Source organism: Oncorhynchus masou, chromosome 8 (genome assembly GCF_036934945.1).
Source record: "Oncorhynchus masou masou isolate Uvic2021 chromosome 8, UVic_Omas_1.1, whole genome shotgun sequence".
Classification (NCBI taxonomy): Eukaryota; Metazoa; Chordata; class Actinopteri; order Salmoniformes; family Salmonidae; genus Oncorhynchus; species Oncorhynchus masou.
The window spans coordinates 23,562,392-23,588,026 of NC_088219.1; the positions used below are offsets into that span (position 1 = coordinate 23,562,392).

The 25,635-nt window shown below is 44.2% G+C and overlaps 1 protein-coding gene across 1 annotated transcript; it reads left to right on the forward strand.

Moving 5' to 3' along the window:
- Positions 1-3,221: 3,221 nt before the first annotated feature.
- LOC135544406 (gelsolin-like) lies at positions 3,222-23,864 on the forward strand. Its single transcript, XM_064971986.1, has 16 exons — positions 3,222-3,373; positions 9,129-9,326; positions 9,796-9,950; positions 10,444-10,605; positions 10,983-11,132; positions 11,326-11,415; positions 11,570-11,702; positions 12,070-12,374; positions 12,698-12,831; positions 12,929-13,019; positions 14,833-15,003; positions 15,125-15,299; positions 15,400-15,527; positions 15,608-15,685; positions 21,062-21,122; positions 21,321-23,864. The coding sequence occupies exons 2-16, from the start codon at positions 9,134-9,136 to the stop codon at positions 21,488-21,490; spliced, it is 2,196 nt and encodes a 731-aa protein (XP_064828058.1). The 5' UTR covers positions 3,222-3,373; positions 9,129-9,133; the 3' UTR covers positions 21,491-23,864.
- The last annotated feature ends 1,771 nt before the right edge of the window (positions 23,865-25,635 follow it).

Here is a 25,635-nt window from a genome sequence, read left to right on the forward strand (position 1 = left end):
CGTACTCCCTGTATATAGCTCCACATTGGTCTGGTACTGGTACTTCCTGTATATAGCTCCACATTGGTCTGGTACTGGTACTTCCTGTATATAGCTCCACATTGGTCTGGTACTGGTACTTCCTGTATATAGCTCCACATTGGTCTGGTACTCGTACTCCCTGTATATAGCTCCACATTGGTCTGGTACTGGTACTTCCTGTATATAGCTCCACATTGGTCTGGTACTGGTACTTCCTGTATATAGCTCCACATTGGTCTGGTACTGGTACTTCCTGTATATAGCTCCACATTGGTCTGGTACTGGTACTCCCTGTATATAGCTCCACATTGGTCTGGTACTGGTACTTCCTGTATTTAGCTCCATTTTTGAGTATTTTATTTTATTCCTCGTGTTACAATATTTTTTTTTGCCTTATTCTTTTTAAACTGCATCGTTGGGAAGGGCTTGTAAGCAAGAGCTTCACAGTGAAGTCTACACCAGCTGTATTCGGTGCATGTGACAAATAGAATGTGATTTGATTTGATAAGAGGGCACTGTAATGTAAAGTGTTACCCATTAATGCCATGGTGGAAAGGAAATGATCAATGCATACAGATGGGGACACAGCGACAGCATACACCCAGTTTGAGTCACTTCTGATTTGCTCGACAAACATAAAAAGATGACAATATCGTATTGATTGTACCCAACTTCAAATGACTGGAGAGATGTATGTTAAGCATACCAGGCATCATGGGCATGAAGTTCGGAGGGGCCAGGGGCACATGCCCTGATTGCCCGTTCTGGAAACCGGCAGTGTTTGCATAACTGCACCACGTTGGGTAGGCTATTGGAGCTCGACAATGTCATTTAGAACGAAAAAATACAGGTAGTCTAATGCGAGTCGAAATCAAGGTCATGCCAACAGACACCTATTTAACTACAAGGGGTCATACTTTAGGGTTTTGGTTACTTTTAATGAAACATTTTGCACTGTTCATCATGGCGCGCTGCCGGTTTACAAGTGCATATAGACCATAAAACTCCGTCAAAGACTTTTGAGGCTACTGATTATATATGGTATATTGATATAAGAATTCAAACCGCAAACAAATACCACCAAAACTGAGCCTACACCTATAGGAATATCTCAAAGACCCTTTTACCTGACTTGGCGTTCTAGCTGCCGTCTGGAATGGTAGTCTTCCAAAGTTAACACTTTCCTTCTTGTTTATCCTAAATGAAGCTATTTGTACAGTCGTGACCAAAAGTTTTGAGAATGACACAAATATGAATTTTCACAAAGTTTGCTTCTTCAGTGTCTTTTTGATATTTTTGTCAGATGTTACTATGGAATACTGAAGTATAATTACATGCATTTCATAAGTGTCAAAGGCTTTTATTGACAATTACATGAAGTAGATGCAAAGAGTCAATATTTGCGGTGTTGACCCTTCTTTTTCAAGAACTCTGCAATCCGCCCTGGCATGCTGTCAATTCACTTCTGGGCCAAATCCTGACTGATGGCAGCCCATTCTTGCATAATTAATGCTCAGAGTTTGTCAGAATTTGTGGGGCTTTGTTTGTCCACCTGCCTCTTGAGGATTGACCACAAGTTCTCAATGGGATTACGGTCTGGGGAGTTTCCTGTTCCTGTAACAATGTTTTGTTCCCCGAGCCACTTAGTTATCACTTTTTCCTTATGGCAAAGTGCTCCATCATGCTGGAAAAGACATTGTTCGTCAGAAACTGTTCCTGGATGGTTGGGAGAAGTTGCTCTCGGTGGATGTGTTGGAATCATTCTTTATTCATGGCTGTGTTCTTAGGCAAAATTGTGAGTGAGCCCACTCCCTTGGCTGAGAAGCAACCCCACACATGAATGGTCTCAGGATGCTTTACTGTTGGCATGACACAGGACTGATCGTAGCGCTCACCTTGTCTTCTCCGGACAAGCTATTTTCTGGATTAACCAAACAATCGGAAAGGGGTTTCATCAGAGAAAATTACTTTACCCCAGTCCTCAGCAAGCCCAATCTCTGTACCTTTTGCAGAATATCAGTCTGTCCCTCGTGTTTCCTGGAGAGAAGTGGCGTCTTTGCTGCCCTTCTTGACACCAGGCCATCCTCCAAAAGTCTTCGCCTCACTGTGTGTGCAGATGCACTCACACCTGCCGGCTGCCATTCATGAGCAAGCTCTGTACTGGTGGTGACTTTAGGAGATGGTCCTGGCGCTTGCTGGACCTTCTTGGGCGCCCTGAAGCCTTCTTCACAACAATAGAACCGCTTTCCTTGAAGTTCTTGATGATCCGATAAATGGTTGATTTAGGTGCAGTCTTACTGGCAGCAATATCCTTACCTGTGAAGCCCTTTTTGTGCAAAGCAATGATGACGGCAACCATGGTTGACAGAGGAAGAACAATGATTCCAAGCACCACCCTCCTTTTGAAGCTTCCAGTCTGTTATTCAAACTCAATCAGCATGACAGAGTGATCTCCAGCCTTGTCCTCGTCAACACACACCTGTGTTAACGAGAGAATCACTGACAAGATGTCAGCTGGTCTTGTTGTGGCAGGGCTGAAATGCAGTGGAAATGTTTTTGGGGTATTCAGTTCATTTGCATGGCAAAGATGGACTTTGCAATTCATCTGATCACTCTTCATAACATTCTGGAGTATATGCAAATTACCATCATACAAACTGAGGCAACAGACTTTGAGAAAATCAATAATTGTGTTATTCTCAAAACTTCTGGCCACGACTGTACTTTAGTTTTCTGAGTCTACTTTAGCCTTACCAGCAGATGGTGCCATGGTCTCTCCAACAGGCAGACTTCACTGGCCTTCATAATGACTCTCCAACAGTGAAGAGGTATTTTATTTTTATTGTGCCTTTATTTAACTAGGCAAGTCAGTTAAGAACAAATTCTTAATTGTTATTTACAATGACGGTCTAGGTAAATCAAAAGGGGATATTTGATATTTTTTATCAAAGTGTTGTCAAAATAAACTGCAACATAAGCTAATCGTTTTTCAGTGTTTTATGGCCACGTTTGGATGCATAACACTGAGAAAAAGAGGGGGCATTTTAATTATGTGCTTTCACACAATCCGTTAAAAACAGAGAATCTGCAAGACGCAGCTGTAACAGTCAACCATCATGCTGCGTTGTCATCTGTCGTTGTCATCCAGACAAGGCGGGGTTAAATGCCAGGTTACTCCATTTGTTGGTGGGGGAGGCCCTGTTAATGACATAGAGGGGAGTTGCCCGGGCCAGACCAGACGCACCAATACACCCTGTCAAGCAACATAGTCCTGTCGAATTAAACTCTCTCCTGTCCGCATCACCAAAATACCCGCCGCGGCCTAGAAAACGTCTAAATCAGACAGCATAAGGTAAGAAATGCCATTTTAAAATGTTAGACATTGTGGAGCGCCACTCCGGTGCCTTTGTACAATGACACATCAAGTCATTGCAACAATGTATAAGCCATTTAAAGCTCTGATTTAACCAGAACCGGACCGTTATATTCTTTCTATTATCATTATTGGCTACGTAGACATTGTGGACCGCCCCTCCGGTGCCTTTGTTACAATGACGCTTCAAATCAATGCAGAAATGTAGAAGCCTTTTAAAGCTTTGTTTTAACCAGAACCGGACCTTTAGATTCTTTCGATTATCATTATAGGCTACGAGATATATTCTGTAAACGAAATTTGCAGGTAGTTCTATACTACCTGGGATGTTTCGTTGGTTGGACACTATTTGCAGCAACTTTACGTGGGGGGGTCGAGTATTTCCCCCCCCCCCCCCCCTTCTGTTTATGGGTCCTCTATTTCGTCAATGTTGCTTTGTTGTTCGTAAATGTGCGTAATTGGAGTAAAACAGCCATCGTTATGAATAACCAAATATTAACATAGACACAATTATTTAAATTGAGCATTGCCATATCATGATATCTATGGATGGCATATATGGACAGAGACGAGAAAACGTTGATTAAAACATAGGAAAAGCAATGACATTTGCCAAAAAAAAAGAGAACAAAAAGAAAAGCACGTCAAACTCAGGTCGGATTATATTTCCACGCACAATATATTTGATAACACCATTATTATATTAAGTATGCTATACTTTCATGCTGCCCCTGTAGTGTAAAGTAAACTATATTTTAAGAAAAAGTAAATATTTTTTTACAACATTATTTACATTTGTATAGACATTTTATATGTACAAATTCTAGAAAGATTTTCTTCTTACATTATTTCTGGTCACTTTTCATTTTGGAATATCAAAATATTCCTCTTGTTAATGTATATTGTTGAAAAGGCTGAGAAAGGGCGTGTCAATCAAATGCCACACATTGCCCATTTGTTTCGGCCTACTGGGCATATCCCATCAACAGCTGGGCATTCTCCTATCTTTAAATGGACTTCGTAGACACCATAGTAACACTCACAACTCACAAAAAAACTGTTTTTGCGTGTGTGAGACAGAGCACTCTGGCACTCAGTCAGCAGGGGAATTGTTGTGTCTAAATCTTACACACACAGCTGTGAGAGGGCCCAGACCAAGGCCAGCTGTCTGGCACCACAGATTTCAGCACACCTAATCCCCATGTGACTCACTTTATCAAACTTTATTCCACTGTTAGCTGGAACAATAACCAATCATTAGTGTGTGTGTTTATCTGTGTGTGTTGATTATTTTATCCGAGAGAGAGAGAGAGAGACAAGTATGTCATATGTGTAGCATGAATGTGTGTGTGTGTGGATGAGTGGATATCTGAAGGAGAGGCCTGAGGGAGGAGCCTGAGTGGAGAAAATGAGTCACCCCTGAATCCTCCACTAAGTGCTGAGAAATGTATCTTGCAAACAGATTTTTAGATTATCAATGCATTATGCATTGATTTGATTTTAAAACGTAACCCTTGAACTCTAAGATCTGATCGATAAGCAAAAATTAGGGAACATCCAAACAGAAAAATTCTAAAACATCCTCTCTCCTTATTTGTTCAATGTAATCAGTCACACGATTGGTTTATAGAAACAGCTATCAGTTCAATGCAGTGGATCAAATCCAGCATCTCCCTTCCCAGTTTGAAGGCTTTGCACCAGCCAACCCAGAAGCTTTTCTTCAGTTCATCTGATACTGAGGAAAGGGCTGGTTTACGGGGGAGGGGTGCACCATATGCAGGCCAGCAGCAAGTCTCTGGGGGTGAGAATCCTGGAATGACTGACTCACTTTTACGTGGTTGTGGAGAAGAGGGAGGGGTTATGACTTGCTGAGGTCCTGAGATTTTGCACGGAGTAACATAGTCTCTTTTTCCCCATGTGCCAATGAGGCTGGGACCAGCAGTCACATGACCTGTTCTATTTATACTCCCTCCTGTGGGGTGTGGAGTCTACTAAACTACCCCCTCTGGGTCTCTGGCCAGAACACAGAGCAGATTATCATTAGAGAAGTGAGTGAGTGTAGCTTGTGTTAAAACATAACATGCACATAGTAACCTCTGCTAGTATAGCCTAGCTAGCAGTGGCATAGATAATTAAATTCTTTCATCATACTGTATAGTAATGATAGTAATAGTATTTTTTTCAGAATATTGACAATCTTAAGGGGTTGGCCATCAGTGACTGAGTTGAGAACATACTCAAAACAGCCCCAGACCATTATTCCTCCACCAAACTTTACAGTTGGCACTACGCATCTTGCAAGCAGATAGCGTTCTCCTGGCATACGCCAAACCCAGATTTGTCCATCAGACTGCCAGATGATGAAGCATGATTCATCACTCCAGAGAACACATTTCCACAGCTCCAGAATCCAATGGAGGCGAGATTTACACCACTCCAGCCGACGCTTGGTATTGCCCATGGTGATCTTAGGCTCAGCGTACACAACAGTTCTTGTGCTTCCAGAGGCAGTTTGGAAATCAGTATTGAGTGTTGCAAGCGAGGACAGATGATTTTTATGCGCTACGTGCTTCAGCACTTGGCGGTTCTGTGAGCTTGTGTGGCCTACCACTTTGGTGACGTTTCCACATCGCAATAACAGCACATACAGTTAACCTGGGCAGGGCAGAAATTTGATGAACTGACGTGATGGTGGCATCCTATGATGGTGCCACATTGAAAGTCACTGAGCTCTGCAGTAAGGCCATTCTACTGCCAATGTTTGTCTATGGAGATTGTATGGCTGTGTGCTCGATTATAATTATTTTTGTATTTAACCCTTGATCTTATCTCATCGCTGCGAAGGTTGAGTCTTGCGTCCTCCGAAACATGACCCGCCAAACTCCAGTTCTTAACACCCGCCCACTTAACCCGAAAGCCAGCCCACCAATGTGTCCGAGTACACACCGTTAAACTGATGAACCGAGGTCAGCCTGCAGGCACTCAGCCCTCCACAGGGAGTCGCTAGAGGGCGATGAGCCAAGTAAATCTCCCCTGGCCAAACCCTCCCCTAAACCAGATGATGCTGGGCCAATTGTGCGCCACCCTATGCGACTCCGGATCACGGTGGGTTGTGATATAGCCCGGGATTGAACCTGGGTTTGTAGTCATGCCTCTAGCACTACGATGCAGTGCCTTAGACCACTGCGCCACTCGGGAGGCCCTTTTGTGCTCGATTTGATTCACCTGGTAATGCTGAAATAGCCAAATCCACTAAAAATAAAAGTTCAATATAAATTGTATGGAAAATTATTAATTTAAAAATCTCCAATAAAAACAACCATTCTATCAGATCTTTCAGCTGTCTAACAGAGTTGACGTTAGAAATAAATCTGATGGAGTCAGCAAAATGTAACCTATTTGAACCAAAATGTATATTCTATTGTAATCTATCAGGCAGATGGAATTGACAGTTTATGGTTGTGACCATGGTGATTCCAATATTGTTTGTTTAAATCTATCAAAAGTAGAGAACTTTATAGACCATGAGTGGTCTTGTTGCACTACATGTAATGAGGACATGAATAATGGGTCCTTATGCTATAGATGACCCTGCTCATCCCTGATTCATTTAGGATTTTTGACAAATCTGACGGATTCTTTTAGCAATCCCAGTTTTTAGAGAAATATTGTTTAAAGACACAGAGGGCTATTGCAAGAAACTACATCAAATCATTTTTAAGTTAATATCCATTATTTCCGGTTTTTAGAATGTTTTGGAGAGTTTGAAATTGGCATCCTTTGGTCCGGAGAAAGGCATTTCCAGGCATAGTGCCTACACGGAAATTAATAACATTGACAGTATTTAGAACATTCCCAAAACAAACATTTTCCTCACAAGATTCCCCTTAATGTAAAATGATAAGCTCAAATAATGCAACAAAATTTAAAAAGATATATACTATAAAAACAAAGTTTCCCTGCTGAACAAGGATTGTCCCAACTTTCAAGAATCCCTGAGCTAATTTCCTGCTATTCTACACATTTTGCCATGAGGAATTTCCCGCAATGCAAATATATGAAGGCATGGAAACACAGTGAGCTGCAGCTGTTGCTCTCTCTATTACCAGGTCTTCATGTCAGAAAAGAGAGAATAAAAATAATGTGTGGCTGTTTGTGAAATAAGTCAAACGTTTCAAAGAGGAGAAGAGACTGAAGAAAAAGGAACCCCAGATTCTTCGGGTCAGGGTTGCATGAATTTTGAACCAACGACTTCTCTCTCCCAAACAAGGTCACGAGCGGATTCTTTACATGGTTGTGGCCAGTGGGCTGTCAAGAAGAATGGCAAGGCCTGCTCTGATGCTGACGGTTAGTCATACAAACTGAGAAGGAGCCTGCTCAAACCGCAGTCTTCTTCTAAATAAATGAGTTGGAGTCTAGAGTCGACAGGCACGTAGATTGCCCGCGGTGCAGAAAAAGCTGTGTGTTTAGAAGCTGTGTTCTCTCTAGAACACAGCCTTGTTTAGATGCAGAGAACAGCCTGCGTAAAGCTGTCTGGAACGTTAAGTGTGGATCTAATTGATTCAGGGTGTGTTATGCTGTGTGGATGTGGGCCTACAGTAATAGTCATTTTAAGTATTCTTTTTTTTAACTGTTGTGTTTTAGAAAATGGATGAAGTCACCACTTATCTTCATTAGTCACTGCTTACGAAAGACGAACAAATATAAGATGTCGGACACTTTCCTCTCAGTGGGCAGCAACTTACGGGTCTGGGTGCTGTGGAAACAATGTGTTGTATTGTACAGGAACCAACTGAGGCATGATTGCCTGGCAGCTAGACAACTGGCACACATTTTGGTAATGCTTTGCTATGGTCATTATAGTGACCTGCAAAGAGGATAGGAGGAAGGAGTTGTCTGCCAGTTAGACATCAACAGGATAGACTACTAATGTCTTCAAAATCTAAAAAATGGCCACATGCCAAAATTACCTCAAGTACAGTAGGTGGTAATCTCACTGAGCGTAGGCACCCACTTGAAGCTTTTAATAGAGCTCCTCTTGGCTTTTTTGTTTCTGATATGAATGAAGTGTGATATTTGTGGACCAGTCTCATTGGGCTGTGTGTGTGTGCACTGTGCTGTAGTTCATCTTTGGTCTCTCCTGGGGAGTCTCAGCTCTCTTCTCTACACACACTCATCCTGCAGTGGAGGCTGCTGAGGGGAGGATGGCTCATAATAATGTCTGGAACGACGCAAAATGGAATGGCATCAAACCATGTGTTTGATGTATTTGATACCAATGCACTTATTCCACTCCAGCCATTACCACAAGCCCGTCCTCCCCAATTAAGGTGCCACCAGCCTCCTATGTCGTCCTGTGGTGGCACCAGTGCTGGGGCTGTCTGTTCCAAACTGAGTCACAGCACTTCCTGTTCAGAGAGAGAAGGAAACACCCAGAGCACAGGGCACCAATGAGTCATTACACCAACTGGACATTAATAACTCACTACTTGAAACTTTATATCCATGGCAACATCTCTGAGTAAAGGGAGTGGCTCCCCTCTGCAAACTATACCCACAAAAAACTAAAGATTGACATTTATTGTTTTTCACTAGATCAATTTTGAAAGAGTCCTCACAGAATAACCTATTTCTCTTAGCAGTAACTGTCAAATCCTAACTATAATTGGTTAACAACGATCTTCTATGCATCATCCCTACCTTCTCACCCAGTGTGTGTGATTTCTCCATGCAGGCAGCATGGTGTACCATCCTGAGTTTGAGAAGGCTGGCCAACAGGCGGGCCTGCAGGTGTGGAGGATTGAGAAGTTTGACCTGGTGGCCGTGCCAGAGAACCTGTATGGAAGCTTCTACACGGGAGACGCCTACCTGGTCCTCAACACCATCAAGCAGCGCTCCGGGAACCTGCAGTATGACCTGCACTTCTGGCTGGGTGAGGACAGAACCAGGAGCAGGATGGGTTGCATGACAAAGCCTGGTGGATATGATTGAGGTCATAGAAATATAATTACTAGAACAGGATTTTTTCTTGAAGTCAATGTACTGTGATGGGTGGCCCGGCGGCCATATTGAGTGTAATTCTATCTCTATGATTGATGTACACTGGCAGAGTGCTGAGTCAGGCCCATTTTATTGTATTGATCATGCCTACTTTTAGGTAGCCTGTTAGATCGAACCTTAGTACATTTCCCATAACATTCTGCTAAGTGAGTGATGCCCAAACTAGGTTCATTCATTGTACCGGTATGTATCAATTGGGTTTTGCTTTAGGGAAATAGTAATCGGTGACATCTGTGAAATCTAGCAGACTAAGCAGCCATTGGGGGTTGGGCCTCCATTGACAGACCTGAGAGCAAAACGTTGTAATTCAGTGTGTAACATCCGTGGTTTCTCTGCTCCAGGCGATTTCTGCACCCAGGATGAGAGTGGAGCAGCAGCCATCTTCACAGTCCAGATGGATGACTATCTGGGGGGTAAACCCATCCAGTACCGTGAGGTCCAGGGACATGAGTCCAAAGTATTCCTGGGTTACTTCAAGGCTGGACTGAAGTACTTGGTGAGATATTATTTGAGATCATTTTCTTTTGCCATTATTGCTACAATCCTGTCCATGATACATGATATTGCATTCATACCTCAGGCGGGGTTATTGTTATGCACTATGCAGTAGTCTATACCTGAATGGTTATGGAGTAACCAACCTAATCAACCTTTTAATGGGAATAAAGTATAAAGTATTCCTCCATACAATTCATAGAAATTGGAATTGTATGGCGAAATGTGTCCTAGAAATGTGAATGATTCCATTAAATGTTTTTTTAAATTAATTTAACCTTTATTTACCTAGGCAAGTCAGTTAAGAACACATTCTTACTTACAATGACGGCCTACCGGGGGAACAGTGGGTTAATTGCCTTGTTCAGGTGCAGAACGAAAGATTTTTACCTTGTCAGGGATTCGATCCAGCAACCTTTTGGTTTCTGGCCCAACACTCTAACCACTAGGCTACCTGCATAATAACTGTACCATATCATTTGTCACTGTTATAGAAAGGAGGTGTGGCATCTGGGTTCAAACATGTGGTCACCAACGAGGTGGTTATGCAGCGGGTGCTGCAGGTCAAAGGTCGCCGTGTTGTCAGGGCAACGGAGGTGCCTGTCAGCTGGGACAGCTTCAACCAGGGAGACTGCTTCATCCTGGACCTGGGAAGCGTGAGTTACCATCAGCCTGAGGGAGACAGGGGGACTTTTAAGTTTCATATAGGACACAGCGTCATCAAACATTGGTGTCACATTTAAATGATGAAACAGAGAAGCATGTACAATGTAAGTTTTATATCTTGCTTACAGTAAAATATAAACATTTAAGAGAGATTGTACAAGTACCCTTAGAATTCTTGCAAACTAATTCCTGGTCGATGCTGACCACATAATAATCACAATACATGGGATTTTATGCGCCTTTCAAAAAAAAACAAGAACACCGTACATCAAAGAGTATAAAGCAAAACAAGAATAATCAAATAAAATGAATAAAAGCTCCTTAGCTTATTCCTCTTTGTGTTGTGTATCCCGGTCCCCTCCCACAGGAGATCTACCAGTGGTGTGGCTCCCAGAGCAACCGCTTTGAGAAGCTGAAGGCCACCCAGGTTGCCAAGGGTATCCGTGACAACGAGCGCAGTGGGCGAGCCCGTGTGTACGTGTGTGACGAGGGTGCGGAGAGAGACAAGATGATAGAGGTGAGATCATAAACTACTAAAGAACAGGAGGGTCTCCTACTCTCTTTAACTCTCTCTATGTCTGTGATTTCTTGACGTCCATTATGATGTTTAATGGTGTATAATGGATGTTTGAATGAACTCCAGCTGTGGTAAAATTATTGTTTTCATTTCTGAAGTATATCTAAAAGGGATTTTCTCTGTGCGTCTTCAGGTTCTGGGAGATAAATCAGACCTGCCTGAAGGATCCTCTGATGACATCAAAGCAGATGCCTCAAACAGGAAAATGGCCAAGCTGTACAAGGTTGGAGAACAGTGAACAAACCACTGAAACGAACATCCAACTGGTCTAGTTGCATTTTGAGGACTTTTCACATTCACCTGTGGCTATCAAGAGAAAAACACATCTCTGATCTCTCCTCTACAACTCTTCTTCTGTCTCTCCTCCTCTCCCCTAGGTGTCCAATGGCAGTGGAGACATGGCCATGTCCATGGTGGCAGCAGAGAACCCATTCTCCCAGAGTGCACTGGAGTCCAGCGACTGCTTCATCCTGGATCATGGCTCTGATGGCAAGATCTTCGTCTGGAAAGGTCTGTTGGGGTCACCCAATATCAAATATTATCATCAGCTGATTCAGCAAGTCAATTAAAGCACAATAGCTAGACTTGTTTTGGCATGGTATGGTTGCTTTCATGTCCATTTGGTAACACTTAAAGTGTAGCATTACAGAACACATTTAAAGAATGAGAAATTGAACAGTGTCACATGAACTCCCACCGAGATAATATGATACAACTAGAAGGGGGTTCTTCTTTTAAAAGATAATGGTCCTCTCTTATCAACCATGCTGACAGTTATACGTAGATGTTGAATTTCAGTCATTAGAGTTTCTAAGTGGTTTAATTAAGGAAACCTATTTTTTTGTATTTCTCTTCCCTCCCTCACACTCTCACCCAGGCAAAGAAGCCAACCTGGAGGAGCGTAAGGCAGCCATGAAAGCAGCAGATGAGTTCATCAAGAAGATGGGCTACCCCAAACACACCCAGGTGCAGATCCTGCCGGAGATGGGAGAGACGCCGCTCTTCAAGCAGTTCTTCAAGAACTGGCGTGACAAGGACCAGACAGAGGGCCTGGGCGTGGCCTATGTCTCCAACAGCATCGCCAAGATAGCGAAGGTGTCCTTCGATGCCGCCACGCTCCACGACTCCCCTGCCATGGCTGCCCAGCACGGCATGGTGGACGGGGGCAACGGAGAGAAGCAGGTGAGCGGACGAGAGGAAGGGCTGGAGCATGTGTAGACAGCAAGCCTTCCCATTAATCTTTCTTAGAGTAACTATGTATTGCTATTAGTAACTATCAACTTTACGTAGTAGGTCTATTATACAGTAATTGCATTTTGTGAGGCAGTCATGTGTGGGTTTCGGCCAGATGCAGTCAAAACAGGGAGGATATTAAATAGTAAAACAGATAGGAATCAAATGAGAGGGACATGATTATGTATGATACACGCTGTATTTACATATACAGCTTTGTTTCAGTAGCCTGCCACAGCTAGGGGTCACATCACGTGTATGTTCATGTACAGATCTGGCGTATTGAAGGATCAGACAAGGTGGAAGTGGACCCCTCCACACACGGACAATTCTATGGGGGAGACAGTTACATCATCCTCTACAACTATCACCATGGAGGACGCCAAGGACACATTATCTACATGTGGTAAGATAGACATTAAAGTAGAATTAAAAATGATGGAAAATATACAGTAGAAACTATCATAAGAGATATTTTGCATGCTAACTGGAGTCTTTCTCAGGCAGGGAAGTGATTCTTCCCAGGACGAAATTGGTGCTTCAGCCATCTTGGGTGCCCAGTTGGACGATGAGCTTGGTGGTGGACCTGTGCAGGTAATGAGTGGGTGTTTGTGACTGGGTTTGTGTATGAAAGAAGTGGCTTTCTTTTCCCATCGCATATTCCTTTTTTCTATACTTTCCTCTTGGCCTCATCTGTATTCGGCCCAGTAACCTCCTTCCTTACCAGTGTGTCTGCTCATTCTCCCTTTTCCTCCTCTCCCTCCTCCTCTCATTGCTTCCTGTCATTTCCTGACTCTTTTTTTTCCAGGTTGCTGGGGCTCCTATAACCACCCAGGTACTCCTCTGCCAGGGCTGCATAACTCAGTACATAGCCCAGGCATGGGGGACTTAGAATCTGTGTATTTAACTGACATGGCTCAATGTGTTTACAGAGAAATCAAACAGGACATTCCAAAGCCATGTTTATGAGGGAGTTCCCTTTGCCCTCCCTGATTCTGTTGCATTATCTATTTAAATAGGCAAGTCAGTTAGGAAACAAATTCTTATTTACAATGATGGCCTACCCCGGCCAAACCCTCCCGTAATCTTGACGACGCTGGGCCAATTGTGGAATCATGATCAAACCCAGGACTGAAGTGATGCCCCATAGCACTGCGAAGCAGTGCCTTAGACCGCTGCGCCACTCACGACCACTCACACATACTACTGTTCCCAGACCAGCCTATTTTCTGGCCTGCAGTGGGGGGAAAGAGCCCTCTTGCTTGTCCTTAAGAACTTAGTTCTACTCAAGCAAGGACCATTGCATAGGTTATCTAGAGGCCAACGGTGATTCCAGGTTGTCTTGTATGCTGCAGTTCTTTATGACTTAACTAGATCATGCCTTGGCTCTGTATAAGGTTTGATGCTCTGGGAATGTCTGTGACCATCTCTTGCTGTGTGTTTGTCTGTGTGTGTCTGTCTATGCCTGTCAGTGTCTCACCCTCCTGTCTATATACAGTGTGGAAATGTTTGCCGTGCACTGCGTAGTTATGTTATTGATGTGTTTTAATGCATGACTAACAGTGATCCTAAGTTTGTGTAGAAAACTTCCATCACAAACCTGTAAATGTTCCAAGCAACTGTCCATGAAGTCGAACGCTGATGACGCAGGTCATCTCCCATACATTTGTAACAGTATAATTCATAGTCACGTAAAATAAACAGCATTTAGAATAACTTAATGCATGGAAATAAGTCAGCACCATAAACATGGAACCTGGCCTCACAAGTTCAGTACAGAGGCTCCTTATTTCACTCAATATGCACCTAAGCTCTCTAACCCTCTGTCCAGCAGTCTCCAATTTTGGGAGAAAAAAAATCTGAAACTAGGCTTTGTGCAGGCCCACGCAGGTCCCAAACTTTCAGGAATGGTGTTGAGAGGAGAATAAACACACTCTTGAGTGACTGAACAGTGAGATAGCCACACAGTCCATCGGCCTGGGAGGGGGAGAGAAGGCCCCCATTGTGCTGGGTGATGACGAGGCAAGCTGGCTGCATCCAGCAAACAGGACGCCCTGCTGTCAGACAGCTAGACATACAGACAGGCGCACAGCATGCTGGGAGATTAGGGTAGGGAGCGCCATGGAACACTTAACTCTGTCAGAGTTTTCCTACCCTGTTGTTGTTCAGAGCTCACTGATGCCACCCTGTGGGGTATTATTGTAGACGTATGCAAGGCTACAATTATATTCTTCCAAAGATCCACTGCTTCCTGATTTTCTCTGCATTTGGTCTCAGAATTTCTTATTGCACAGACAATTATTTTTGTGAAATTATCCAGCATGAATCACCATGATTAACAATGTGTCCAACTGCTGTACATCACAACAGTATAGATGTTTGTTAAGTAGTTTGCTCTGTGGTCCAGGTGAGAGTAGTCCAGGGCAAGGAGCCAGCTCACCTCATGAGCCTGTTCAGGGGGCAGCCCATGGTGGTGTACAAGGGAGGTACGTCCAGAGACGGGGGTCAGTCCGCTCCTGCAGAAACACGACTCTTCCAGGTGCGCTCCAACTCTGCAGGGTGCACAAGAGCTGTGGAGGTGAGTAAACATGGCGATAGTGCCCTGTTTTTCTGATATTAGCTTCTCAACTGCACTATATTTAAATACATGACACTCGTGGTCCTTTTCCACACACCATGTTTCATCCATCCACCTCTAGGTTGATGCTGTGTCCTCCAACCTGAACTCCAACGACACCTTCCTCCTGGTGACCCCAGCAGCCTCTTTCATGTGGGTGGGCCAGGGGGCCAGTGACACTGAGAAAAATGGCACCCAGCAGCTCTGTGACATTCTGGGGGTGTCCTCCTCAGAACTGTCTGAGGGTGGAGAGACTGGTATGTACTGTACATTGTGGCAATGAACATAGGCTTTTCTTTGCTCTGTGGCTGGATGTAGCATCCCCTAACCAACTGCCTGTTGTGTGTCTCTGTGCAGATGACTACTGGGAGGCTCTGGGAGGGAAGGCAGCATACCGCACCTCCTCCAGACTGAGAAGCAAGGACAAGATGGACGCCCATCCACCCAGGCTCTTTGCCTGCTCCAACAAGACCGGAAACTTCATTGTGAGTCCCATATTATTACTTTCAGCCATTCGTGGTTAATTAACCTGGTCTTTCTAATGCTCCTGGTTTCCTCCACCCAGATTGAGGAGGTACCTGGGGAGATGACCCAAGAGGATCTGGCTACCGATGATGTCATGATCATGGACACATGGGATCAGGTAGATACATTAGCATGTGGTATTTTCTAAGATGTGAATATGATTAAGTGTGGAGATGTATTAACAGTAACACAGTGGATAACAGATTAATTTTAATGTCACTTTAATAATGTTCTCATACTGTTTTATCCACTTCGTGTGTATATATTCTATTCTAGTCAAGGTTCATCCTATATAACTACTGCTCTACACACCTTTTCTATTCATATAGTGTCCATCATTTCTATACATATCATCATATACATACATGTGTTTATATTTTATTTCACCTTTATTTAACCAGGTAGGCCAGTTGAGAACAAATTCTCATTTACAACTGTGACCTGGCCAAGATAAAGCAGAGCAGTGCGACAAAAACAACACAGAGTTACACATGGAATAAACAAACGTACAGTCAATAACAATAGAAAAAATCTATTTACAGTGTGTACAAATGGAGTAAGGAGGTAAGGCAATAAATAGGCCATAGTAGCAAAGTAATTACAATTTAGCAAATTAACATTGGAGTGATAGATGAGCAGATGATGATGTGCAAGTAGTGTGCAAAAGAGCAAAAAAAGTAAATAAAAACAATGTGGAGATGAGGTAGGTAGTTGGATGGGCTATTTACAGATGGGTTGTGTACAGCTGCAGCGATCGGTAAGCTGCTCAGATAGCTGATACTTAAAGTTAGTGAGGGAGATATAAGTCTCCAACTTAAGCGATTTTTGCAATTCGTTCCAGTCATTGGCAGCAGAGAACTGGAAGGAAAAGCAGCCAAAGGAGGTGTTGGCTTTGGGGATGACCAGTGAGATATACCTGGAGCACATGGGTGGGCATTGTTATGGTGACCGGAGAGCTGAGATAAGGCGGAGCTTTACCCAGCAAATCTTTTTAGATGACCTGGAGCCATTGGGTCTGGCAACGAATATGTAGCGAGGGCCAGCCGGTGAGAGCATACAGGTCGCAGCGGTGGGTGGTATATGGGGCTTTGGTGACAAAACAGATGGCACTGTGATAGACTGAATCCAGTTTGCTGAGTAGAGTGTTAGAGGCTATTTTGTAAACGACATCGCCGAAGTTGAGGATCGGTAGGATAGTCAGTTTTACGAGGGTATTTTGGCAGCATGAGTGAAGGAGGCTTTGTTGCGAAATAGGAAGCCAATTGTAGATTTAATTGTGGATTGGAGATGCTTAATATGAGTCTGGAAGGAGAGTTTACAGTCTAGCCAGACACCTAGGTATTTGTAGTTGTCCGCATACAGTGGGGCAAAAAAAGTATTTAGTCAGCCACCAATTGTGCACGTTCTCCCACTTAAAAAGATGAGAAAGGTCTGTAATTTTCATCATAGGTACACTTCAACTATGACAGACAAAATGAGAAAAAAAATAATCCAGAAAATCACATTGTAGGATTTTTTATGAATTTATTTGCATATTATGGTGCTGTTGGCCAGGGTTGGGGTAGCCAGGAGGAAAGCATGGCCAGCCGTAGAGAAATGCTTATTGAAATTCTCGATTATCGTGGATTTATTGGCGGTGACAGTGTTTCCTAGCCTTAGTGCAGTGGGCAGCTGGGAGGAGGTGCTCTTATTCTCCATGGACTTTACAGTGTCTCAGAACTTTTTGAGTTAGAGTTGAGTTGAGTTAAATATTTCTGTTTGAAAAAGCTAGCCTTTGCTTTCCTAACTGACTGTGTGTATTGGTTCCTGACTTCCCTGAAAAGTTGCATATCGCGGCAGCTATTCGATGCTAATGCAGTACGCCACAGGATGTTTTTGTGCTGGTCAAGGGCAGTCAGGTCTGGAGTGAACCAAGGGCTATATCTGTTCTTAGTTCTACATTTCTTTTGAAAGGGGCATGTTTATTTAAGATGGTGAGGAAATTAATTTTAAAGAACAACCAGGCATCCTCTACTGACGGGATGAGGTCAATATCCTTCCAGGATACCCGGGCCAGGTTGATTAGAAAGGCCTGTTCGTGGAAGTGTTTTAGGGAGGGTTTGACAGGGATGAGGGATGGTCGTTTGACCGCGAACACATAACGGATGCAGGGAATGAGGCAGTGATCGCTGAGATCCTGATTGAAAACAGCAGATGTGTATTTGGAGGGCAGGTTTGTCAGAATAATATCTATGAGGGTGCCCATGTTTACAGATTTAGGGTTGTACCTGGTGGGTTCCTTGATAATTTGTGTGAGATTGAGGGCATCTAGCTTAGATTGTAGAACGGCTGGGGTGTTAAGCATATCCCAGTTTAAGTCACCTAGCTGAACGAACTCTGAAGATAGATGGGGGGCAATCAATTCACATATGGTGTCCAGGGCACAGCTGGGAGCTGAGGGGGGTCTATGACAGGCGACAACAGTGAGAGACTTATTTCTGGAAAGATTAATTTTTAAAATTAGAAGCTTGAACTGTTTGGGCATAGACCTGGAAAGTATGACACAACTCTGCAGGCTAACTCCTCCCCCTTTGGCAGTTCTATCTTGACGGAAAATGTTGTAGTTGGGGATGGAAATTTCTCTAAACCTTGGTGACGATGAGAGAGGTTGCATCTCTGGAGGCACTAGTTATGAGGGCACAACGGACGGAATTACGTCGGCAGACCAGTCGTGATGGATCGGCAGGTCTTCTTGTCGACAAAGGCCAATTGGAAAACGAGGTATTGTAGCTGGAGTAATTTAGTTTGCTAGCCGGGAGATGCGCCTGGCTCGAGGCTAACTGGTGCTAGCTTCATGACAAGAGCGTTAGCCACTATAGCCACCCGGTAGCAGCTAGCTAGCTGCGATGATCCGATGCAAAGGTCCAGAATTTATGGCAGGAATCCGGTGATGTAGTGGCTTCTAGTCGTGTTAGTGAAGAGTCCAGGAGGCATCAGCTGTGTAGCCGAGTGATCATAGGGTCCACTGAGCAGGCTGCGATGATCTGGAGTAATGGTCCAAAGCTTACGGCAGGAATCTAGTAATGTAGTGGAAAAAAGCAGTCTGGTATGCTCAGGGTTGATATCGCGCTGTGCAGACTGGCGGGTATTACCCAGGCTAAAAGTGGCTGGTGTCTGAGCTAAAGGTAAAGGCCGCTAGCAGTGGCTAACAATAACTAAATATCTAGTAGCTAATTAACAGGTTAGCATCTGATGGCTAGCTTCTGATGGAGGTTCTAGCTATAAGGTCTAAAAATAGCAGATCCATATTCCATTGGGTGAGGCGGGTTGCCGGAAGGTATATTTGATTTAAAAATGGAAAAAGAGATTTAAATATATTTTAAAAAGACGGGAAAAATGTACACGGGACAATGACAAACACGTCTGCACTACTACGCCTTCTTGTGCATTGGATCAAGTGGATCAAGTGCATTGGGAAAGTATTCAGACCCCTTCTCTTTTTCCACATTTTGTTACGTTACAGCCTTATATGCCCAGGGTCCCTATGAACGTGCCTTAGGCATGCTGCAAGGAGGCATGAGGACTGCAGATGTTGCCAGGGCAATAAATTGCGATGTCCATACTTTGAGACGCCTAAGACAGTGCTACAGGGAGACAGGATGGACAGCTGATCGTCCTTGCAGTGGCAGACCACGTGTAACAACACCTGCACAGGATTGGTACATCTGAACATCACACCTGCAGGACAGGTACAGGATGGCAACAACTGCCTGAGTTACACCAGGAACGCACAATCCCTCCATCAGTGCTCAGACTGTCCGCAATAGGCTGAGAGAGGCTGGACTGAGGGTTCAAGGACAACAAAGTCAAGGTATTGGAGTGGCCATCACAAAGCCCTGACCTCAATCCCATAGAAAATTTGTGGGCAGAACTGAAAAACCGTGTGAGATCAAGGAAGCCTAGTAACCTGACTGGTGATCCTAAGTGACCCAAGAAAGATCATTTTTACCAGGTTTAAATGTCAGGAATTGTGAAAAACTGAGTTTAAATGTATTTGGCTACAGTGTATGTAAACTTCCATCTCGAGGGCACGCTGATAACATTGACTCTTCTTGACCCGGGCAATTCCATGCAAGGTGTCCCCGGGAGCCACACTCAAAACACCTCCTTTGGTCTTCATCCACCTGGAGTCGCTGGCGGCGGGTCGACTCTCCCCCGTCTGTCTCTCCGCGGGTCTGCAGTCCTTTAGCCCGGCTGACTGTCAGATTGGGGAGTACGGTGGTGGGGTCATCCATCCGTCCCAGCCTGCATCTTGTTCAGCAGGGCCTCAGTATTCTGGTGCGTCTCCACGGCGCCCAACAGGTCCTCCAAGGTCTGGGGCGCGCATAGGCTTGGCGCCCTCTTCATGTCATGAGAACGCCCGTAAGAAGTGATCCATGACCACTTTGTTGATAACGGGGAGGTTGTATCCGTAGCGGCTGAGTACCTCCCTCGCTAACCGTAGTTAGCTTCCTGTTCGATGTTGAGGTCATAATATGTCTTATGGGCGTCTCCGGACAGGAGCGGTGCCAGCAGACTCACCCACTTTGCCTTGGGCCATCCTTCCCGAAGTGCTGTCCATTCAAACGTGCAGAGGTAGGTCTCGATGTCGTCATCTTCCATTAGCTTGATTAAAAGCTGACTGATTGGGATGCAATTCGGTCTGCGTTTCTCCTCTCAGCTTCCTGACTTCCTCAAATGGGCTTCTATAGACACGGTTCTTCCAGCGTTCGTTCCTGACTGTACTGTTGCGCTTGTTGGGCCCGAACTAACTGAGCTATCAACTCGTCCATGCTGATACTGCGTAAACGTCAACGCTGGTCTGACCACGTTGCCAGACTTGCCCGCATTCTCCAACACTTGTGGCAGATCAAGGGGTTTGATCAAGACTTTTACACAGATCAGACACTGACATAAATGTGATAAACACCCTTGAAACTGATGTATTTTAAACAATAAAGGAAAACAAAAGCAGCCAGTCTCCTCCAGGAGACCTCTTCCAGGTTACCACCTTCTGGGCTCTGGGGAATGCTGTCTGCTCTGATGTAGAACACCGAGCCCCTTGGTTCTAGAAGACCGTGAGCATGTCTATCCAGTAGCAACCTCTTACTACCTCCAACCCTCCCGTGTAGCTTTATGGGCCCCGTATGGCTGGTGAGCAATCAGCCCCTTGGTTACTCACCAGCCTCAATCAGCCCCAATTTGTCTTGGCCGGAGGACCCGTCGAGATCTGGCACATCCAGCAGAGGGAGCCACTGCTGTGTGATGTAGACTCTCTGTCACCAGGCCTCGATGAGTCTCCCCCTGGTGGCTTGTCCGCGGTACGCCACAGTATTGTTAGGTGTTACTGTTGAAGCTAGGAACAGAAGCATTTCGCTACATCCGTGACAACATCTGCAAAATATATGTACACAACCAATGAAATTGATTTGAATTGCTGTACGTAGTCTAATGTAGGTTGAATATCCTCTTCTAGGTGTTTGTCTGGATCGGGAATGAAGCCCATGAAGAGGAGAAGACTGAAGCTATGGCCTCCGGTAAGTGAATATGGATAACTGTTGCTGAATTTAATTATTCATTCATTATCATCTCGACTGTTTTCCATAGAGAATGTACATGGCATGCTGCCTTTTGAGTGCATTACTCATGTCATGACCAAAATCATTTGATTGAGAAGTTTACCACTGGGAAAACTGCCCTCTACAGAACCCTCATTTAATCCCCTCCTCCCCTAGCTGTGCGTTACATTGAGTCAGACCCTGCCAACCGTGACCGCAGGACGCCCATCGTGAAGATCAAACAAGGGTTCGAGCCGCCCACGTTCACCGGCTGGTTCCTGGGCTGGGACCATGAGTACTGGACCAGCGACCCCCTGGAACGTGCCATGGCTGAGCTGGAGCTCTGAACCCTCACCTTTAACCCTGCTGCCTGGCTCTACAACACACACTGAGCAGCTCCAGTCATGAGACTTTCAATGGTTGAACCCTTTATGCCCTGCCAACGTCCTTACCTCTGACTGCCAGTGGGAGAAGGATGCTTTTTGGAATAAATAAAAAAAGATATAGAGAGAGTAGAACAGGCTTTCATACACTTGTTGAGCTGACACAGAGCACTGGTACACTATATTATTCTCTCCTGATAATACTTTATTAGCTTTTATACATATGCAAATAAGCATGTAAGTGACCAATAATAAGGGCTTAAATAGAACCGCAGGCTTAGATAAGGGAATCTGCATGGATATTTAAATATATTTTATGTGTGAGATATGCTATAAATTTATTTCTACGATGTCAACAGACTGTTTCTCGCTATTCAGAATCTCACAATTTCAACATGAAGAACTGAGCATATTACACTGAACAAAAAATATAAACGCAACATGTAAAGTGTTGATTCCATGTTTCATGTCAATGAAATAAAAGATACCAGAAATGTTGCATTCGCACAAAAAGCTGAGGAGTATTTCAGTCTGTAATAAAGCCCTTTGGTGGGGAAAAACTCATTCTGATTGGCTGGGCCTGGCTCCCAAGTGGGTGGGGCTATGCCCTCCCATGGCTGCACCCCTGCCCAGAAATCCATAGATTAGGGCCTAATGAATTTATTTCAATTGACATTCCTTATATGAACTGTAACTCAGTAAAATCTTTGAAATTGTTGCATGTTGCGTTTATATTTTTGTTCCGTGTACAATCTTCTGAACCAGAGGCAGGGGGTAATGCAGGAAAACACACTGCCAGACATAACCCCACCCAAGTAATACAACCATTATAGCCTTAATCTATAATACTTCATGTTCAGTATGAAGTTACTCGTCAATGCAGCGGTTCTCTGCCATAATGGAAAGGAATGGAGCGGTTCTCTGCCATAATGGAAAGGAATGGAGCGGTTCTCTGCCATAATGGAAAGGAATGGAGCGGTTCTCTGCCATAATGGAAAGGAATGGAGCGGTTCTCTGCCATAATGGAAAGGAATGCAGCGGTTCTCGGCCATAATGGAAAGGAATGCAGCGGTTCTCGGCCATAATGGAAAGGAATGCAGCGGTTCTCGGCCATAATGGAAAGGAATGCAGCGGTTCTCTGCCATAATGGAAAGGAATGCAGCGGTTCTCTGCCATAATGGAAAGGAATGCAGCGGTTCTCGGCCATAATGGAAAGGAATGCAGCGGTTCTCTGCCATAATGGAAAGGAATGCAGCGGTTCTCTGCCATAATGGAAAGGAATGCAGCGGTTCTCTGCCATAATGGAAAGGAATGCAGCGGTTCTCTGCCATAATGGAAAGGAATGCAGCGGTTCTCTGCCATAATGGAAAGGAATGCAGCGGTTCTCGGCCATAATGGAAAGGAATGCAGCGGTTCTCGGCCATAATGGAAAGGAATGCAGCGGTTCTCGGCCATAATGGAAAGGAATGCAGCGGTTCTCTGCCATAATGGAAAGGAATGCAGCGGTTCTCTGCCATAATGGAAAGGAATGCAGCGGTTCTCGGCCATAATGGAAAGGAATGCAGCGGTTCTCGGCCATAATGGAAAGGAATGCAGCGGTTCTCTGCCATAATGGAAAGGAATGCAGCGGTTCTCTGCCATAATGGAAAGGAATGCAGCGGTTCTCTGCCATAATGGAAAGGAATGCAGCGGTTCTCGGCCATAATGGAAAGGAATGCAGCGGTTCTCTGCCATAATGGAAAGGAATGCAGCGGTTCTCTGCCATAATGGAAAGGAATGCAGCGGTTCTCTGCCATAATGGAAAGGAATGCAGCGGTTCTCGGCCATAATGGAAAGGAATGCAGCGGTTCTCTGCCATAATGGAAAGGAATGCAGCGGTTCTCGGCCATAATGGAAAGGAATGCAGCGGTTCTCGGCCATAATGGAAAGGAATGCAGCGGTTCTCTGCCATAATGGAAAGGAATGCAGGGGAGAGGGACTGAACCAGGCCAGTTGTGTTTTTATTGGTGTGTCACAACAGGAGCACCCTTCATTTCTTTAAATGTTTTATTTATTTAACCTTTAACTAGGCAAGTCAGTTAAGAACAAATTATTATTTACAATGATGGCCTACCCACAACTGTCAATGGTTTTCCCAGGCCGTAATGCTTCTATTGTAGGTGTCTCACTCCTCTCCTCACTGGTCAGTGCATGTTGGCCTGGCTCTGTCTGCAGCCTTACAATGTGGTTCTTCATCGGGAATCCAAAGCTTTGCTGCTATAACTCTCATTAGCAACCACATCACACCTGTCAATTGTTTTCCCCAATTGTTTCAATAAAAAACCCAATGTCACTGACACTAGATGTGTTTTGAGGGTTGTCTCCATCGTATACCATTTCAAGTGTGTATATACTTTTTATGTAAAGGTTGAATCACAGTGGAAAGAACACGCTACAGCTTTGAAAGGTAACACTAACATACAAGTTCATGTTTTGTAGTACAGGTTAGTGATGTGGATTTGAAAATATTAACTTGATATAGGGATGCGCGATATGGCCTAATCTACATTTTTTTCAGAAGTTTGGACAATTCACAATATATATCTTGATATCTTGTTTTTCTCTAAACAAATTAAAAAAGGCCAAGACATAATTCTTAACTGAATTTTCTTCATTAAAAGAAAAAAAGGCCTATTTGTGCAAAACAAATGAACACACCCACACGTCTATTCTATTGTTTAGGAATGGTTGACCATTAGCTGTTGGAATATTTAATTTATATAATTAATTTAGTTAATTTGTTATAATTAAAAACAGCCTATGGTTATTTGCTATTGGATTGGCAGAATGACAACTACTAACATATTAGCCTACAGCTGGCCTGAACATAACTTTTTTGAATGCACTTTAATTATCCAATGTCACACTTACCGATGGCGAGGTGAAGCCTGTGCCCAAAGCACTGCAGTCCGGTCCAGTTGTTCAAGCGCAATGTTGTTTTTTTGCTCCTGCTGTCAGTTGTCATGTACACCTGTTGGTCTTCGCTCATCTTCCACGATGCCAGAGTCGTTGAGACCCTGGGCCATTACTTCACCCGTATGATCAGGAAGTTAGACGTCTGGAGGCAGACATTTCGCAATTTCCAGTCTTCATTGATGTAGTGGACTGTCACACTTCGGTACGGCTCTGACGTTCTGCTCGACCATAGATCGACTGTGGTGGAAAAATAAGAAACACTAGCCAGCTTCTCTGCGACTCTTTCGCCGGTAGCAGTGTATACTCGCGGCAGGGCTCCTTCCGTTAAATACCTACGGCTTGGCAGCTGATATTTGTGGTCAACTGTACTTATCAGCTTTTTAAAGCCTGACTTGTCTACTGTAAAGACTGAAACCATATATTTCGCCATGTAATAGGTCAATGCATCCATTCTCATTCCACCTCAAACATTTCTTGTCATAAGGGATTACGTCTGAAAAGGATGCGGCTATGGTAGCTTCTCTTTTAATTAACAGACGTTTTGGGACTCAGGCGACTGGAATCATCATTGCGTAGTCTCACGCATTCCTTGGTTGTGCTGCTGCTTTTTGTAGCAATTCTCTTTCGACACATTTTGCACAGGACATTCGTTTGCTTAACATTAGACCTCTTAAACCCGAACCCCTTCCATATTACAGGAAAAAATATTGCTGCTCTTTTTGGGGATGATTTCATCCTCACGAGAGGCTGAGCTGGCTTCCTCACTTTCCATGTTGGTGGAATCTTACCGCTGGTACACCTCTCCGGCGTGGTTACAATTTGTGAAAGGCTGTCTAGGGCTGTGGTGGATAACCTCTGTGCACGTGTTGGCACGCAATTGGAACATGATTCGACATTGGGCTGACAGAAGAGACAGTGAGATGATTCGTCATTGGGCTGACAGAAGAGACAGTGAGATGATTCGTCATTGGGCTGACAGAAGAGACAGTGAGACGCTGCATTTGTAAAACGTTACGTTATAACAGAACCTCGATTATTGCGATACCGGCATTTTCCACATCGTGCTGAAACACAAACTCAAATATATCGGCCAGCCCTAACTTCATAAGAAATCATTTCAATATGATGAAAATAGGCTACAACATAGTAGTTTA